Source organism: Haliaeetus albicilla, chromosome 23, assembly GCF_947461875.1.
Source record: "Haliaeetus albicilla chromosome 23, bHalAlb1.1, whole genome shotgun sequence".
NCBI lineage: Eukaryota > Metazoa > Chordata > Aves > Accipitriformes > Accipitridae > Haliaeetus > Haliaeetus albicilla.
This window is the reverse complement of record NC_091505.1, coordinates 3,228,896-3,248,028: the sequence shown is the minus strand read 5'-3', so window position 1 is coordinate 3,248,028 and position 19,133 is coordinate 3,228,896. Positions and strand designations below refer to the sequence as shown.

Below are 19,133 nucleotides of genomic sequence, written 5' to 3'. Positions count from 1 at the left end.
ATCGATACAATTACTGCATTGAGTATTTTGAAAGGGCGCTAAGCCGTGAGGGCCGTATTTGTCTTTTGGCTTTAAGCCCTGTTGCTCTGCGAACAGAGCTAGAAATCGAGTTCAACTTTTTGCCGCAGCTTTCCTTTCTTTTGAAAGCAATACCAATTCAACCACAGAAGTTTTAAGAGGTGAAACTTAAGTACTGTACATGTAGAATTTCTGTAAACAGTGCTGCTCTCACCCTCAATTCCCACCCTGTTTTTCGGGGCATGCGCACTGCAATAGGACGCTTCTTTATTTGGTACTATTGAGCAAGACTACTGCGGATGTTTTACTATTTGAAAATAATCTATAGAGAGCAAAATTCAAAGAGTTTTCTCTTTAGTTCTTGGCCACCATCCAAAGACTGAAAATTCTGCCAAAAATTCAGTGTGGCTGCTAAGAATTACAGCGAGTTCCATGTCCACCCATCATTTTGGAAGCATTAGGAGTGGCTGTACCAGCTGACCTGGCGTGATGTAAACATTACAACCGGAAATGAAGTAAACACCTGTGTGATTTAGTTGTTTTATTTCGCTCTTGCAAGCAGCCACAAGACAGGCTATAGAAGAATAAATAAGTTAACTTAAGCAGAGAGTGTAGCAGTTTATACAACCCCAACGTTGAGATGCTTGACTTTATAATGACAGACTGCTTTGTTACTGTACCCAATTTGGTGTTCAGGCAGTAACTGACCAGATCTAATCTAAGTCAAGAATTTCCCCCTTTGGCCAAAAAGATTTTTAAACATGCCCTCAACCAACTCAACAGTAATAAAATGTAGAAAAAAACCTCATGTAGTCATATCCGTTTGTTCCAAGTGCGTCAGTCTGTTCCAAAATACTTCTGTCCAAAGTGTGTTGGTGCAACAGGATGAACTTCTGTAGTTAAAATGGTGATCTCTGGGAATTCCTGGATGATTGATTTGGCACCTTTTGAGAGAGGGCAAAGGCAATAATGACTACAGCACAGCAGCTGTATTTCAGCACCACCTGTTAAATCACGGTTAGCAGAATTCCATAGATAAGTCAGGCTCTGTTCTTCCATCTCCGCTTCACATTTCTGCCTTAGCTGACTGTCTCTGAGGAAAGACTTCCTGAATTTAGTGGATTGCTTCTTTGGGTTTTCTTATTTGGATTTCTCTTTTCTTTACCATACACGTATACTCCCAATCTAATCACCAAAATGGTTGCAGACCACCAGGAGTAACTCTCTGCAGTTCAGTTGACTTTTTTGATAGTGATTTCTGTTGGCGGACTGACTCAACACCATCCGTGGGCTGCTACAGTCCAGAGCAACAGCAGCACTGGCATTGCTCTGTGAGCCACTGAAGCATTCTGTGTACCTAGCAGTGCTGCCAATTCCCACTTTTAGGAATACTTTACCATTTGCAGTTTTGCCATTAGGTGTAACAGGCCTTTTCCTTTCTGCTAGCCCACTCCGCTCCCCACACCAAACACATCGCTGTTCACCCTCAGTTTTACAGTTCAGCCAACCCCCCCCCCCCCCCGCCCCGCAAACACCTTTCTTCTGAGGAAAGTGATGCTGCTCTCATTATTTGCCAAGGAACAGCTCTTCACCGTTGCCTGCAGCGTGTGACTGATGTAGCTCTTCCCCATTAAACATACCTGTGCTTGCTCTTCTGTCCCCCTCGCGCCCCCTCAACTTACCGTGCGGTGTGGAGAATAGGCTTAGCAGGATAATGACACTTGGTTGTACGCCATGTTCTACAAGAACTTTGACAGCCTCAATGACAGTATTACCAGTACCTAAAAGGGGAAAAAGTGAGATTTTTTTTTTCTTTTCCCCTGGTTGAAGAAGTTGCACTAGGCCATCCGAGACTATCCGTGTTAACACTGGTGTGTGACTGAATGATGAGACTGTCCTTTCCCACTGGAAAACTATCACCTCTGCATGGATTAATTGTAGAAAACTCTGGTCGCCTGATGAAGGAACTTCAACTCTACTCTGAAACAGCCAACTCCGCCAGGTTTTAAGCACTGGAGTCGGTGGATTTTGTTAAAGCCCTGAGGCAAAAAAGCTCATCTAAAATAGTAAAATGGCAATCAAGAGCTCCATGTCTAGAACCGGAATTAAATCTTAGACTGGAAAAGTTACTTCATCCTGACAAATTTCTTACCACGCTTACTAGATTATAATTTTTTTTTTGGTAGTATTAACTGTATTTGAAGTAATTTACTTCTAGGATTATAATATTAATCCAAAAAATGTCTTTTAATAGCATGAGAAAAATACTGGTTGAGTATTTTCTCATGGAAAAATTAAAAAAATTGAATTTATATCAAGTCTTAATGCTTCAAACTTTCTCACAAACACAGGCATGCCCAAATGATTTGCTCTGCATTCATGCTGGTGCAGGCTGACTAATATGTATTCTGGCACAGGCTGATAAATAAAACTAATCAAAGCCCCTGAAATCTGGAAATTTTCCTTTAAATTCAGCGCACTCACTGTCCAGATGAGTCTAACTGTACATGATGATGAAAGGCACTTACTTAGTATTGGGTACATAAGAAGAACCTTTCTCCTGTAAATGTCTGGTGGAAACTTAGCATAGTACACTTTCGCTCTTTGAGTCTCCTCGTCGCTCTGTATCAGGATTTTTCCTATGCGGATTGATCTACAGCAGTCTCGTAAACCTTGTTCCATTGCCTCGCCTCAAAAGGAGCAGCAAAAAAACCAACAACAAATTGTTACACGCTAAGAAACAGCACAATTGCAAGATGCTACAATTAAATAGACAGTCCCAACACTGTATTGGTGGAGAGTTCTAAAAAGAAGATTTTTTTTTTTTTTCTCTGTTCTAAGTGTTAAAAACACCTGAAGCTGTTTTCCTTTTTTCTCCGTTTAGACAGAAAAACGAGTCTACTTGGTGTTACTTAGCTCCTGAGTATTAGTGTTGCCACACACCAGCGCTAATCTCTCGAAGGCGAGAGCTGGAAACATCAAAACAAACGCATGGGGTTGGGAGAACATCTTCGAGCTCTGCTCAGAGACACCACGGTACAAAACGTAGTGTGGGAAGCTGTGGAGCCACGGGACTTTACATCACAGATAGAAAGGTTTCTGCAGCACTGGGCAAAATAACAGCGACTCTACCACCGCTGAGCGGGGTTTATTTGGAGACCTGCCTCTGAGCAGAAGTAGTTAGCGGGAAACAAGGACGGACAGTTGGCCTGGCCCCTCTCTGTTAACAGCTGCTAGAGAAGAGGCCAGATGAAATCTGTTGCAGCTATGTGTCTCCTAAAAAGTTAATGAAACATATTACTTGACATTCTGTGATCAAGGATACCTAAGGAGTAACAGCTGGCAGGTTTGGGTAAAACTTTGCCATAGAGAAGTGCTGTTGCACATTTTTGAAAGGAAGTTGCTTACACGTTTCCAAAACGTTTAATTCATGCTCATTCAACAACCAGAAACTGCCTACCGCTTCTCATTATGCTGACTCCGCAGTTTCCCTTTTCAAATCTCACTCCTTCATACTTGTGCCCTGTGAGAGGAAAGAAACCAGACGTCAGTGGCAGTGATTGCTCTTTTCTGCCCCATCTTAATGCCCCTTTGAGGGACGGTGTTTTAAGTGACGTTGGTGTGAATGGAACCGAGATCCCCCAAATACCCAGGGGACAACAGAAAGCTCCACACCTCTCAACAGGTGGCATGAACCAATCTTCACACCATATCCTGCAGCCCTCAAACTAGCAATGGGAACAGAGCCAAAATTGTAATTTGTAAAGAACTCGTGCTTTTTTTTACCTTGAAAGTCATGTCAGGAAAGTGGCAGAGAAGTGATCCTTTCAAAGTATCATTTTATAACTCAGGTATTCTGTGATTATTTTAAATGAAGGACACTACGCAAAATAAAGGTAAACAGTATGTCCCCTACGAAGCCTGGTAAATGCAGTCCAGGGCTGCAGGTGGAAGAGTTAGAATGATGCTACAATGCTGCTACAATGCTACTGTCACTGTATTCTTCATCACTGAAAGGAAAAGGTGGGCAGTGGTACGTACATGAGAGAGATACAATCATCAGTACTGTGAGCTCAGGTCTCTTGTTAATTCAAACATAAAGACAGCAAAGCAATATTGTCCTAGTCATAGTTCTTCAGGGCTAACCCCAGAAGCTGGTAACGACCTTGACCAGCACCACTGCTGGGAAGAACAAGAACATGTGGTGATGTTTCTCACAGGGGTTGCCTATTCCCCTGCCCGACTGAAAAAAGTCCAGAGGCTCCCTTAAAGGACAAAGAATAGGGTGTTTCACTGATGTCCCTTGAGAGGTGTTCTGCTTCTGTGCCTGGAAGAGCATAAATCACCTGTGCTTGTGGCAACTTAGAAATGCTCGTACGCAAAGAACTCCGTATAGGTAAGCTGGAATTCACGCAGAAGCATCTGGGTTCTCAAGGGAAGAACTCGGCTGAGGCCATTTTAGCTCCCTTGCTGGGCACAGGTGTTGGAGTGCAAGGGCAAACACACTGACTGCAGCGCTAGGACAGTTTCAGACAGTGAGACTACCTACAGCCTGGCTAGGAGTAAGGGCAGGAAACAAAGTCTTTTCACCAAGGCGACGTGTGCTCAGAGGGCAAAGTCTGCGACTCTCTTTGCCCATGGCCAGGGCAGTGGCCCTCTCAAACAGAACTGTAGAGCTTCCAAGGGATGTTACTTGCAGGAGACCTGCCAGTCAAATTGTGTTAACACAGAGAGAAGACAGTCATGAATATATCCGTCACCGACTGACCTGGAACAGATGTGACGCCAATGCTCAAGAAGTAAAGTAGCTGCTGTTTTATTTAGAAAGGAGCAAAAGTAAGTGATGGTGCCTCCTGAGTGCCTTCCTAAGCTCTGTCTGGTTTCAGAATTGAGTGTTTTCAGTCCATCTTTTCTCTAATTAAAAGACATACAAATGGTTTACTGCAAAGGTCAGAGGGGAAGGGGTGTGAATGTACAGAGCAGCTCTCACCCTGCAGAAATGCCAGTGAAATTCTCAGGGGGAAGAGGACTCGCCTGGTGTATGTCTTACAGGTGTGCTGTGGGTTCACAGCGTGTACTTGAGTGGTTCCCAAGAAGTTGCTGATGCAGTAAGCTGCTACCTCTGGGTAATGCATGCAACCTCACGTATCTTTACCGTTAACAAGAGCAAACCAAAATTACTGCAATGGGTTTCCTCTAGTGTCAACACAGCCACTTTTTACTTCCTGCTTATCGTCACTCCCAGCTGGCCCCCAGTTGCAAGCAAAGACAGATTTAGGCTGGCACTGCAAAACTGCTTGTGCCAAGTACTTTTTCTTTAATGGGCATGTGAAACGTCATCCATTTTAATTCAGCATTGCAGTATGGGCAAGTAAACTGATCTTATACATACACTGATAAGTTTTCATCATGGTTTTGCAAGACCAATCAAAAACCTTAGTAAAATGTCAACTATATAACTGTACGTTTTGCTCAATTGTGTTGTTACACACCTTCTAGCTTTTTAAATACCGGAAGGGACCTTAACTCTGTACTCTACCCTGAATGTTAAAATGGTTTCAGCCTCAGGCTCCCCAGGGAAGTGGTCATGGCACCAAGCCTGTCAGACAGAGTTCAAGGAGCATCTGGACGATGCTCTTAGTCACATGGCTCAATTTTAGGTAGTCCTGAGAGGAGCAGGGAGTTGGACTTGACGACCCTTATGGGTCCTTTCCAGCTTGAGATATTCTATGATTATTGTAACAGTTCCGTATTCTTTTATATTAGGTAAGCTTCCACTTCCAGTCCTACCTAGGGGAGGAGTAATTTCCCACATACCTGTTGGAGTGGTGACGGTACATTCTGTGTATGGCAGTTGATTCAGTCCCTCTTCAACCACAAGTCTGATCTGTAGAACCAAAGAGATCAGTCAGCTTAAAGAGATTTGTTATCTATGGAGGTAAGGTACCAAATGTTAGTAGTTTTTACAAGTAACATTTAACAGCCTGAAGGGTCTAAAAGGGTCTCTTTAATAGCAGTTAGGGATTTAATTTAGACACTTTTTGGGGGCGATGCCTGCATTTTGTCCACAAATCAAATCAAGGCATTACAAAACAAAATTGGGGGAATGGGGGGAAGGTGTGTCATCGGCAATCATAAAACTGACTTCATTTATATCTGGCAGGCACAGGCATCCCACATCCCAGACCAATTTTTCTCAACAAATGAGTGAAGTACCAATGCAACTTCACTTTGCTGACAGAAAATACTAGTGAGAAAAAGGGAAAATTCACCCTCTCTCAGTTCCCCACCAGCTAGGCTCTGAGGTCTATTTTCACATCTGTATTTCTATGACTCAACTGCAGTGGGGCTGCCAGAATGGCCACAGAAGCTGCAGCAATGTAAACACACCACCAAGTGCCCAAAGACAAGTCAGGAGATCCAGAAATCTCTTTATCACCTTCTTCTCCTGGCACTTGCCAGCTGTGGTTACTACGGGATGCTCTGCCAAGCGCCTGTGCTTTCACACGGTACAGACAGCCCAGTTCAGCAGGCACATCTCTACTGGAGGTGCAGCTAGTAAGCCACACACCCCTCCATCCTCAAGTGGCCAGAAAACCTCCAGCTCTCCCCTGGTGCTGGCCCTGCAGCTGTACCACAGGCAAAGTTACCAAAATGTCTTCATCTGAACCCAGAATGATTGTCCATAAAAAATGCTCCGGGTATTAAAGATGTAGAAATTCTCTCTGCTAGTGAGCCAAAGATTCAGAGGCCAGGGCGGCTCAAGGAAAGCTACTGCCAAGCCAAAGATTAAACCTGTTAAGCAAAAGTCACTGTAGGATGGCAGAAATGAGGTGATTGCTCCTGGGACCGAGCAAGTATACTGCTCACTTCAGACGTTTCTTGTTTCAGAAACAAGCCAGAGCAGACTGGAAGATTTTTTTCTGTTCTTCCATTCTGCCCTAGTTCCTAACATACAGGCAGCCTCTACTAGAAATTAGAAACAGTCCCCTAGATTTACAATCCCTCTTTGAAGACATTTTTAGTCATTTTAGTACAACAATTTTTTCCTAGAGTTGGGTTTGTGGCGGCCATATTCAGAGGTGGTGGTCAGACTAAATCAGTGAAGGGGTCAAATGGTGCAGCTGACATATAACAGGAGCAAAAGACAGAAAAAGCAATTCACAGGATAGTATTTCCACTACAGCAAAACTGCATATGGGAAGCAGGTCCTTCTGTTGACTCATTGCATGTTTGGTGGCTCTAGGAAGCATACACAGAGAAGCCACCTCTACTACCTTCCTCCTCTTCTTCTTCCTGTCTCTCTGCAAGTGGGTTTTTGACTCGGTCACTTTAATCCTGAGACTGAAGGCACCAGTGTTCTACTGAAAGACACATCTTCTCACATAAATAAACAAGAAATCCTTGATTTAATTTTAGGTTTCTGGGACATTTGTAGACAATTTTATTTTTTTAAAGTTATTTCATCAAAGAAAGCCAACATATGAGCCAGGTTTGGAAGAAACGCATTTTTTCTTACTGCTGTCACGTTGACAGGGTTAGCATCGCTCTACATTATCTGCCAAAAGTTTAGAGTAAACCAGTGAAGGTCTATAGTCAAATAATCTCCTTAGTTTACTACATGTATCAATGTTTTATGCAAAGGCTGGGAAGGATTCTTCTGTAAACTTGTCAGTGTTGATAAAACATTTATTTTTGCACTATGCTTTCTGCTGCTCCCACGCTCAGGGATTATCATTTCCACTGCTTTACTTTCTGGCCCTGAGAACCAGCAGCTCTGCTTCTCTCCCAGAGAGGTGGTTGTCATTGCTTGGAAGCTAAAACAGGTATCGTTATGGCCCCACATGAAGCAGGGAAGTAAAGCTTTGGTCCCAAGGTAAAAGAGTCTGACCAGAAATTAAAACCATGAATTAAAGTTATCAATAAACAAAAATAGAGTCTATTTTTAATTGGGGGAAAAAAAAAAGCTAAAAGGGATATTAAATTCTAGCAGGCCTAATTAAACTGTCAAGGCTTACAGAGTTATGCTGAAGTTTTAGATTAAGCACTTAATGCTGATATACACAATTATATGTCAACATGCTTATTTATTACAGTTCTACATTTAAGATTTGCCCCAGAGCCTTTGCAGTAAGCAAAGGGAAATCCTGTTTGCTTCGAACCTTCATTAGTACAAGATCTGTTAGAACTGTTAGCAAAAAAACCCACCAGTTAATAGACGTCCAAGGCATTTTAGCTAACTACCACTTAAACATTTCAAGGAAATGAAAATGTTAGTGAAATCTACCTTTTCTCAGCCAATTAAGCACATGAATAAAGTCTCCTTACCACACTCAAATACCACTGAAGAAATCAGGTTTGACCAGTTCCTCAGAATCCATGAACAGAGAAATTTGGATACAAGTAACTACAGAAAGCAGGCTGACAGTACTCTCATTTAGAAGCGGTGTAATCACTAAGTAAGGAAACCAGCCAGGGTGCTGTGAGAGGTAGTGCTGCTCTGACCAGACAAAACTGGAAAAATGGGAGCCCTTTCAGAGCCCCCCAAGAGGCATCTGTGATCCTCAGCAGTTGCATGTTACAACTCTTCTGCCTGCCTGCAGTTTGGAAAAAGGTGAAGCATTTAAAGGCCAAGAAACCAGAATTCAAGTAAATTCTGGAGTGACCATTATTATCTTCCCCTGTTTGTGGGAAGACAGTAGTCTTACTGTATTTTATGTGATAGCCACGCATCACCTAATTTCCAAGATCACAGTAATTCCTAGAGGGATCCTCTATCCCATTATGTTGTAGCTTTTCTTGGAAGCTGAAGGGAAGGCAGAGTAGTGGGGCTGTCAGCCATACTTCGTATCTATACAGCTCTCTGCACCTCAGGATTTCAAACCATTTTTGAAGTATGTGTTATCACCCCCCTGAAACAGAGGTAGGTGGGCAGAAAGGTGAAATGACCTGTTCAGTGTTATGCAGGGAGTTGCTGTTAGGTCTGAGAAACTAATTAATTCCTCAACCTCAGATCTCCAGTCAAACCACAAAATCTACCTTCTGCTGAAAAGCACCGCTGTACTTGTGGACTGAGGCTGTAGGTCAGTGCTGTAAATGACAAACACCTGCCTGAATCCAGGCGGGAAGTCAATTTTGCTTGGTCCCTGCCAAAACTCTAGATGTGCAATGTCCTCAACGCCTCTGGGAGATGGCTCCTCTTCCTGTTACTCGCCTGGTCTCTCAGCCCACAACACACTGCTTAGCTGGTGTGCAGCACCAGCTTAACTTCACAGAGCTGGACCTAGCTTACTGTGTACCTCCTACTGAGCAGGCCTTGAAAAAAAAAATCTCAGGTGGTCTCAGTAAAAATGCTGTGAGCTTTGTGAGCATCTCACTAGTTCTACAGCAGTCCTGCAAGGTGACATCAATTAAATGCTTCCACAGTGCCTGGGTGCTGCGCAGCACACATACAAGGGTTCAGTGTGAGCCTCTTGCACTGACAGGAGTTGCCTGCCGGTGTTTCTCAAATTGGTCTCACTACCACTTTGAGGTCTACCTGTCCAGATGTCTACTACCACAAGTCATAATGATTGCTCGTCTCCTGTGTTATAGGCTGACTTCCCACAGCTGCCTCTCCTCCTTCACAAACACAAGACAGGTTGTTTTCATCCTCATGACTTTAACCCCACATCTTTCAGCTTCAGGATCACAGCACTGGCAGTGGCTTTCAGAAACTCCCTGCTAACCTTTACCACCTGTATCTTTGAGCATTTCTTTTGTGTGAAACAAACTGACAGCGGTAAAAACTGTACCACCAGAAATTCATCAGCTTTAGAATCCCTCCTTAAGACCCCTTCCTATGGTGACCTTATGATATACTGCCACTAAGAACTGCCAAGCTAGTAGCAAACTTAACTTCATTCTCATTTTTAATCTGCAACAAGATGTATTTTGTTACCCTACAATCTCACGCATATGTTTCTTCTCTTCATGTATTGCATCATGCCATTAAGCTCTGTTTGCTAACTGGCTGGAAAACATAGCAAGTCTTAACTATGTTTGCACCCCACCAAGTTTAGTAGAGACCACCTCCCACATGAAACTGTAACTGTTCTTCACCACACCTAGGAATAGCATACAGAAAATGAGATAGTCCTACACATTATTTTGCATAAAATTCCTCCTACAAAATGGAAAACAGACTAGCAGGTTCTGTAGCAAACATCTGCACAACCAGCAAACAGAGGCGTTTCTGTGAAGAGCAGCTCCCTATCTGTACAAGTGCTGGCCAGCCAATAGAAGATGCTGCTGGTACAAGGGCCTGAATTTAAGTCACTGCCTGGAAGCTGCAGTTTTCAGCAATGAGAGGGAAAAAAATCAGTGCTTCCCTCAGAATGGCACAGGACCTGCAAGTAAAGTGAGAAGGTAAGTGGGAGAGGTCCTCTGCACTAATTAATGACTATAAGGTACAGTCAAGACCGTTAAGGGTTTTCCTGTCAGTATTAGAATAGCCATTGTTTACCTCTTTTTTAAAATACAGATTCGGAACACAGTGCTTCTCTTTAATTCAAAGTTGGCAGGAATGAATGCTCCTTAAAGGGTGCAGCATGATGGGAACCTAATACAAGGTGAAATGAGAATGTTAACCAGAAACCCTTCCTGTGAAAGGAGTACTGGTGAGGAAGGGGCCTGACCCCGGCACTGGAGCCCTGTACCCTGCAAATGTGTGGGATTGCTGGTGTTGACCTTTGTTGGCTTCCTGAATCTTACTTGCATATTTAAGCACGTGAAGAACCTGAAACTACAAACTGCAGGAAGAATGGCACATAGCTGAGCTAATCTATCACAGATGGTGGATGTGTCCTGGGCTGTTCCTACCCGTCCAATGAACTATAAAGGACATGTATCTATTTAAATGTATCTGCTGAGAACTGCTCCACGGAATGAAGTTGGGGCTGTGACTTTCTGCCTGTCTGTTATAAAGTACTATTGGCAAAGGTGGCACTCCAGTCAGTCACTTGATCTACAAGTTATGAGTGATAGGATTTGTTGGCTTGGGCCTTTACTGTTCTCGGTGAATGGGAATGCAAGAAACATCCTCAAGAAGGGAAAAGCAAGGGGGAAAGTGGAAAAGCAAGGGGGAAAGTGGAAAAGCAAGGGGGAAAGTGGAAAAGCTGCAAAGATAAGAAGCACTGCAGTCACAATCTTAGGTTGTGGTCATATCTTAGCCCTGAGCAAGCCTGGATCAGGCATGGATTAAGATTGGGCTCATCACAGGAAACCTGCCTGCTGTAGCAAATGGTGCTGGTAATTGAATGATCGTGGGACTCATCTTTGCTAGAGGGGGAAAGAAAGACTTTCCTTGTTAATCAGTGTGGCTTTGCAAACAGCAAACACCCTCATGAATACAAGGAAGTGTATGTGTGGGCATGAGTGGTGTGGTTTTCTTTAAGCATGTAATTTAAATGAGATAAAGGTTGCTTTCCCAACAGTCTTTGTTCTGACTTACTAAAACGTGTGAAAACTTCAAATTGCTTTGTCCCTGCTAGTAACTACCATATGGCTAAAAACATATTCCCAGTGTGGGTGCACTGAGAGCTACTAATCTAATACACAATAAGTGCCAGGAGGCACTTCTGCATGCAAGCAATTGTTAAGATCTAGACTGTAAGAAATTGTACAGCTCTGTTCACAAGATCAAAAGTACTGTTTCAAAGTAAAACTGAATTATCTCTAGCCTCTGTGCATCTGTTTTTAAACAGTATTCTCTTATTACTACCGTGCTCTGTCCTGAAGTAGTTGTGTTTAATAACAACATGGTTTCTGGAACCCTCTGAGATGAAAGCAGACCATAACAGAGAACAGAAGGCCCTATACAGAGAGTTGCTGTCAAACAGCAACTTTCTTTGGGTAGAAAGGTTGCTCTCGCACCACCATTACTCTATCATGAAAGACCCATTTTGCAGAAGAGTTACAAAGAAGAATATCAAGAAGAAGAAATTCTTCACCTACCAGACGATCAGCAGAAAATACGAAGTCTCCTCTACTGGATTTCCTGAAAAAGGTAATAATTTATATTTTAAATTGGGGAGTAATTTTAAGAACATTGCTTAAATATACTATTAATTCAAGGACAATATATTCTAAAGGCAGTTCAGAGAAAAGTCTCCTACCATATACAAAATTTATCCCACAGAGATTCTGCTTCATGGGTTTCCTGCTTGGTAGCAAAGATTGAGATGCAGTGAGCTAACACAGAGGTTTGCTTCTTACTACTGGCAACGTTGCTGCGCTGTACCAGTAGCAATTAAGAGCATGAAAACAAAAGGATGATATTCTGTAGGTTTTCCATTGTACTACCGTTCCTGCTCAGTTCCAAAACACCTCACAAGCTTAGATGTGCACCAAGCCGGTACATTCCCTACAGCTCTGAGCAAGAGACTTTTGCCCCGCCCATTCTTAAGTCAATCAGAAACCATGGGACAATGACAATGCAGATCCCTAGCCTTGAGACCGAGTTAACACACCTGATAAGCAGGATATATATGTATCTTATCTGCAGTTCATCCATAGTGTGACTAGATTAGTGAACCTGAGACTAAAATGAGCAGGAACTAACAAGTGTTCCCATGAAAACACCTCTCTGCCATTTTATTACCCCGGGTGCAACTTTTTACTCCTGTGACTGCATGGCTTTTGGCCCATTCAGAAGACAGACTAAGCTCACTTCCTCCTACTACATACCGTGTAAATATGCCATGTTAAAAGCCTCAATTTTAAAAGCAGTTTTTAACACCTTGCTTCCCATGTCAAGGCCAACTTTCACTACACAGGAGTAGGACAAATCTCCAATTAAGGAGCCAAAGCATCAACATCGTAAGCAGGTACTTTTTAATGGAATTTTCTATTAATCACAGCAGACATACCCCTCTCTCATTTTCAAACCATGATACTCTGGATGTCTCCTTAAATACGATAAAGAGAGTTTTGCATTTAATCCCCAAGATTCTGCAACGTCTTACATTTATATGAGTGAAAGTCAAGAGGTTGGTCTGCTTATTTCCTGTGCAACTGGTAACTTAGCCACTAAAAAAAACAGTTTTAATCTTCCAGACTACGATGTTTCAGGAAATTTAGCCGTATTTCATGAATGGGTGCTAAGACAAACCCAACAATGTCAAGACTGCGGTTTTGACTGCAAAGCATACGTGCTTAGAGCGAATACTATGAGTTATTAATACAGATTACTAGGCTTTATATTAACTACTCTGTCCTTACAGAGAGACACAGATGTTTTTATGCACAGTTCACTGAACACCCTTAGTCAGTTATGCCTGTTTTTTTGAGGGGAGGAGGAGAACAGAAAACAACAGTGCATAAAAATGAGAGACAAATAATAGTAATACTGAAAATGACAGACCTCTTGTACACCGGCAGCTGGAAAGCTGTGACCAGATTTCAAGCCCCACATCATGTGAGAATTGCTAGGGGCCAGAAAAAAAAGCTTCTGTGAAAACACTGTAACTGTTCACCTTAAATACCAGAGAGAAGCATAGAAAGTAATGATGGATGGCAGACTGGCAACTTTTCCACCTTTTTAATCAAGTAACAAGACAACATCTGAAAAAGTGAGGCATTAAAACCTGACTGTTGTAGCACACAGCTAACAATATGAACATTGTGTTAAACAATATAAATTAGTTTCATTTTGTTTCTGAAGGTATGGAAGCATGGCTGATGTACAATTAAAGTCACGTGCATGTCGTAAGAGGTGAGAAGAAATGTTTTTTGGGAACGTACCATAACACAAGCTAACTGCACGGTTTCTTCCTGCTTTAGCACTTGGTACTAGTTACAAGCACTGATACGGCTGTAGGCTCTGTGGGTCATGGTCTGACATTCATTAGTAATTCCTGTTTCTCTAGTTACCTTATAGAAGAACTTCTTGAGAAACACCCAGGGTACTGTGAAGGCAAGACTGAAAAAAAGCTGCTTCCCTAAACAAAATTTGTAAAAGCCCTTTATAAGAAAACTTAAGGCGCCACTGTTGCAATTAGGGGGAGATGATGTAGCTGGGAAACAGGACCATGTTCTACCTGCAGCACTTCAGTATTTAATGTACTTCAGTACTTAATTTTTTTCAGTGCCTGGGCTGGGGGGGTGGTATGTGAAAGGGATCCCAGCCTTCTTGCCTGCAGTAGTCATCTTTACTCATCACAGGCGAGTTACACACTCCTGAATCATCCTACTCTGTATAGCAGTCAAGACTGCGTGTGTCCTACCGCTTTACTGTCTTCATTTCCATATTGTTCACTCAGTTCCCTAGGGAATAAGAAGCTTTAGCAGAACACAACAGAATGATCTCGCATAACAGACACAATAACCTTTAAATACCTGTATTTAAATGATGTCTGTTGTTAAATCAGGAGTTAAAATGACACTACCAATCTGAGCTAATGAGTTTGCTTTTACAGAACCACAGCTCTACATTACAAATTGCTGCACTACTTATTTCAGCTTCCAGATCCCTGGTTCTAACCTGTGCAGGCCAGAAATGACTTTGCGATCACACCCTCCACAGAACGAGGCTGTAACTGTTTGTTCCCAAATGTTCAATACTTAAATGCATCAGTTCACATCCTATTAGAGGACTCAAAATTCATATCCAACACACGCACTGTAAAAGGTATCTGCCCACCTGTTAAGCATTCACTAGATGGAAAACTGAACAAGCCTGAGGAAAAAAACAAGCAAACTCAGGCACCCTCAAGTTGAGGTGATCTATCCATCTCCCTGATTCTGGCACACAGACCTTGTTCTTGTTAACTTTAATGAAGCAAAGGAAATACATGGCCATTTTAGTCTATCAGATGGCCATTACTGATTCAACCAGCTGTCTCTGAACCCACCACAGGACATGATAACCAGATGTGGTTACCACATGAAGGTGGGTTTTTCTTTTATAAACTGGGACAGTTATTCCAATTGAAAGGCTGTGATGTCTTTCTCTGAATCCTCTCAGGAACAAGGAAAGAGCCACTTTTCTGAGCAGCTCACACAGAGTCCCCAAGGTCTTCTGCATCTGGCCTGACCATCCTTAGCTCCGTGAAAGCATGCCTGATTCTAACTTGCATTGCACTGGGAGTATCTGTCCCTTCCTTACTTCACAGTAACAGTTCTAAATTGACTGGTTTTTTCCCTACCTTTGTTCTGTTTCTCTCCGCCCAGTAGCTTGCCTTTTAATTTCTGCACTTTTCAGGTGATTGCTGTACCTGGAACATCCATCTTCTGCAGCATTAAGTAACCCAAATATCCTCCTTGAGTTAAGGCAGCTCTGGTGTTACCTGTTCTTTTTTTAATCCAGAAAGAAAGATTAAGTGATAGGTATCTAATTGCCCTGTAGATGACACAGCTTCTCCCTCTTCCCCAAGCAGTGTATGTGAACATACCCTTTTGTCAGTTTAAATCGGATTTTTTTGACCAGTAGCTCCTCTTAGCCATATAGCTGCTTATTCACAAAAACAATACTTCTGAGGAGGAGGAGTTTCTGTTAGCACTTGGTTTGAATGCTACAGTGATCATAGAGTTGTCTTAAGGCAGATTATACCTGCCCAGGGAAAGGTTACTGCAACAGTTTCTAACCAGTGCGTTAAAATGGTTGATGGCTGGACTCAATGATCTTAAAGGTCTTTTCCAACCTAAATGATTCTATGAAAAGATCCTCTCACCTTTGCAGCTGAGCATGTTTTAGCATCTTTCTGAATGACAGGCACTAAAATAGGCCAGTCCGAGGTCTCTTATTTACTGAGATGCAGCTGACTTTCTGGGACAGAATGTAAAAATAATGTTTCCCTACTGTCCTTACGTACAAAGCCTACACCTGCCTTTCTGAGCAGGCTGTTGTCCAGTTTTCATCACTGGTTGGGAAGGGAGCTTGGAAGTGACAATTACATCTCCACTGCCAGGGCAGTGTCACATGCAGAATAAAGCATGGTTTGCTATCACTGCAGCTGTTATGACTAATTCATTATTTACAAGTCTTATTCTGTACTTCCCCTTACCAAAGTCTTGTGCAATGAAGCTGATGCAACTCTAAAAAAAAACACTCTTCAAAGTTAAAATATCAGCTGCTGGTTTCTGGATAAGCTCACTATAGCCAGAAACTTAATAAACATTTGCAAGAGTTCAAAACCTACTTACAACAACATAGTAATAAAAAAGCCTATCTGAGTACAGTAAATGCATTGCTAGCATTCACCTAGATATCAAAACGATATGCTATTTCCTTTTCACTAACCTCAAAACCTTTTATAGGCCATCACCAAGTCTAGTCTAGATTTCCTCCCTCTCTCTCTCTCTCTCTCTCTCTCTCCTTAGCCCACTCACAACTTCCCTTTCTGCTCTGCAGGGAAGCTGCCAGGCAGACATTCTCACCTGCAGAGATCTTTTGTGTGGTCTTGCCACAATTGCCCTCCTTACATCAAGACTGCAACACCTCTGTGTGCTTCTGCCTGCAATGAGATTATGTTTTTCTACAATGCTTTGAAGATTTAAAAAAAAACCAGTGTAAGGTAACAAGGCTTATGTAAGCTAATAAAATTACTGTAGGTATTATCTTTGGGGAATATGATTAGTTCTGCATAAAAATGTATTTGTATTACTAGCTACAAAGTTAAGCACTTGAGAACCAGGAAACAGCAAAACGTAGACTATGCAGATTAGCAGATACGAAACAAGGGGAAGAACTCTATCTGTGCTATGCGTTAGTTATTGCAGATGTTAGCAAGCCAATGCGTTGCAGGAAGAGGTTTTATTCAGAACCTGATCACTCTGTCGATAAACTTGATTTCACACCTCTGTGCTGCTGGTAGTTCTTCCATCACAGGAGGCAAGTTGTGCTTTTAATAGATGGCGGCTACTTATGTTTGTCATATGTTGCATGCTAAATTTAATACCTTACAATATCACCTTCCAAGTGCTGAACAATCAAAGCTACAAATGTGATCAGAGGAAGGTGTGGTTTCAACATCTGAGACGCTATGTAAGGCATAATAAAACGTTTGGTCTTAAGTATCTCACATTGGATGTTCAGCAGCGGGGCACAATTTTGCATGGATTTCTGCACTTCAGCCTAAGATTTTTAAGACTGGAATAACGCTTTCGTGTCTCACAAGATATGGTGGCAGCAAGGACTCCTGGTGACACAAAGTGACAACAATGGAAAATAATGCCTTCAAAAAAGGGAGTCTCCTTTGCAGGTGATGTGCCCTAAGTAAACAATCTGTTGTCTCCTTGCCTGCCTCCCTCCTTAATACAGTCTCTCTCCCATTCCTCCCAGCCCACCATGGTCTAGTCTCTATGCTATCCCCGACTTCTTGTTCCAAAACTATTCTTTTTTGTCTAATTTGTTCCAGTCCCTGCTCCTCAAACATCTGATTCCAGTTCACTTTCATTTCAGCTCATCCCACTTTTCTCCAATCCTTTTCTTATTTCTAGCTCTCTCAGGCTGCCCTTGTGATCTGTTTTCTTCTGGCCATCCTTGTCCCAAAATCCTTAACACCTGCCCGCCATTCGCTAATACCGACTGCAAAGACTTAGCCCTTATGTTTTCCTTACCATGGCAGTCCCCGTCTTCAGCAAACTTGTGTGATTTCCCTGTCATTTATTCCCAAACCTAGCACCTGTCCTTTGCCAACCTTTAAACCCAGGCTGTGCTCCTATACCTGTGTTGTTGTCTTAATCCACTTCCACAAGAATGCTACAGCTCCAGTCGCTATTCCTTCAGTAGCTCACTGAACGTCTGCGAGGGGAGCGGGCCACGGGGTTGTTAACGTACTTTTAAGGCTGGTAAGGCAGCGCAACGGCGATCTCGTCAGCGCTCAACGTTGTGGGAAGTTTGCACATGCTTATTTGATGTAGGGTTCAGAAACTGGTACAGGCCGGCCTGCCGCTGCGAGCAGGCGAGTTTCCTGCTAACGCGGTGTGGAACATAGTGCTCACAACTGCCTACAGAGACTGGGAAGGGACCCCTGCCCCATCCTGCCTACCGTGCGCCACAGCCAGGCAGCGGTAAGGAGACCCGGCTCCTCCCGGAGCGGTGACAATGGGCTACAGCCGCCTTTCTCAAGGGTTTCTACCCTCCTTTTTGTATGTTGAGGATGATGTGGCCAGCGAGCTCCGAGCCGTCCACGGTGTGGGGGTACGCAACGCCCCCCGCCCCCATCAGGGAGCGCAAAAAAAAAAAAAAAAATCCCGAAGAGGTTTTTAACAGCCGCCGAATTCCCGTCTTTGTCACCCACGGCCCCGGCTACCGAAGCCCCCCGTCGCGCCGCCGGCCGCTGAGGCGAGGGGCGGGCCGGGCGCAGCGGCGGCGCACCCCCCCCCCCCCCCCCGGCCACACGTCAGCAGCAATGGCGGCAGCGCCCCGAACCGCCCGCGTTAAGCCCGGCACGGGGAGCACGCCCCGACGAGACAGACACCCGCCCGCCGCACCCCGGGCTCGGCCACCCCGCTGCCGGGCTCGCCGCGCCGGGAGACCCACGGGCAGCGGTGGCCGCATCCCCTCAGGAGACTGCGCCGAGCGGGATCGGCGAAACGGCGGCTCCCTGAGGGAAGATCAACCCCCCCCGCCCCCCCCGCCCCGGCACCTCAGCCGCCGCCCCGCCCCGGCTCCTCCTCAGGCCACGCTTCCCGCCGCCCCGCGGCCTCCCCGGGCCCGCCGGTCGCTCACTTGTCCCTGATGATCGTCTGGAGCTCCCGGAGCTGATCGTTCATGGGCAGCAGCTTCAGCTGCGGCCCGATCGGCGGCGCGCCGCCCTCCCCCGCGGGGATCGTCGGCCCCACCGCCGCCGCTGAAAGCCCGTTGCTGCTGCTGCTGCTGTCCGGGCTAGGGCAGCCGCTGTCCTCACCGGGCTCCGCGAAGCGGATCAACCGGGAGCCGCCGCCCCCCGCTGTCGCTGTCGTCGCCGCCGGCGGCTGCTCGTCCTGCGGCCGCGGGCCGAGCCGCTGGTTCTGGCAGGGCATCGCCTCCATGCGCCGGGGCGCGCGCCCCCGCCGACCGTTGCCGCCACGCGCCGCGCCGCGCCGGCTCCGCTTGCGCCGCCGCCGCCGCCGCGGGGGGGGGGGGGGGGGGA

At 44.5% G+C, this 19,133-nt stretch overlaps 1 protein-coding gene across 1 annotated transcript; it reads right to left on the bottom strand.

Annotated features, from left to right (window-relative positions):
• Window positions 1-544: 544 nt before the first annotated feature.
• On the bottom strand, window positions 545-19,099 carry UPRT (uracil phosphoribosyltransferase homolog). Its single transcript, XM_069810921.1, has 7 exons — window positions 18,731-19,099; window positions 12,013-12,055; window positions 5,836-5,905; window positions 3,479-3,541; window positions 2,547-2,708; window positions 1,701-1,799; window positions 545-962 (listed from the first exon to the last, which is right to left on the bottom strand). The coding sequence occupies exons 1-7, from the start codon at window positions 19,030-19,032 to the stop codon at window positions 856-858; spliced, it is 846 nt and encodes a 281-aa protein (XP_069667022.1). The 5' UTR covers window positions 19,033-19,099; the 3' UTR covers window positions 545-855.
• Between the last annotated feature and the right edge of the window lie 34 nt (window positions 19,100-19,133).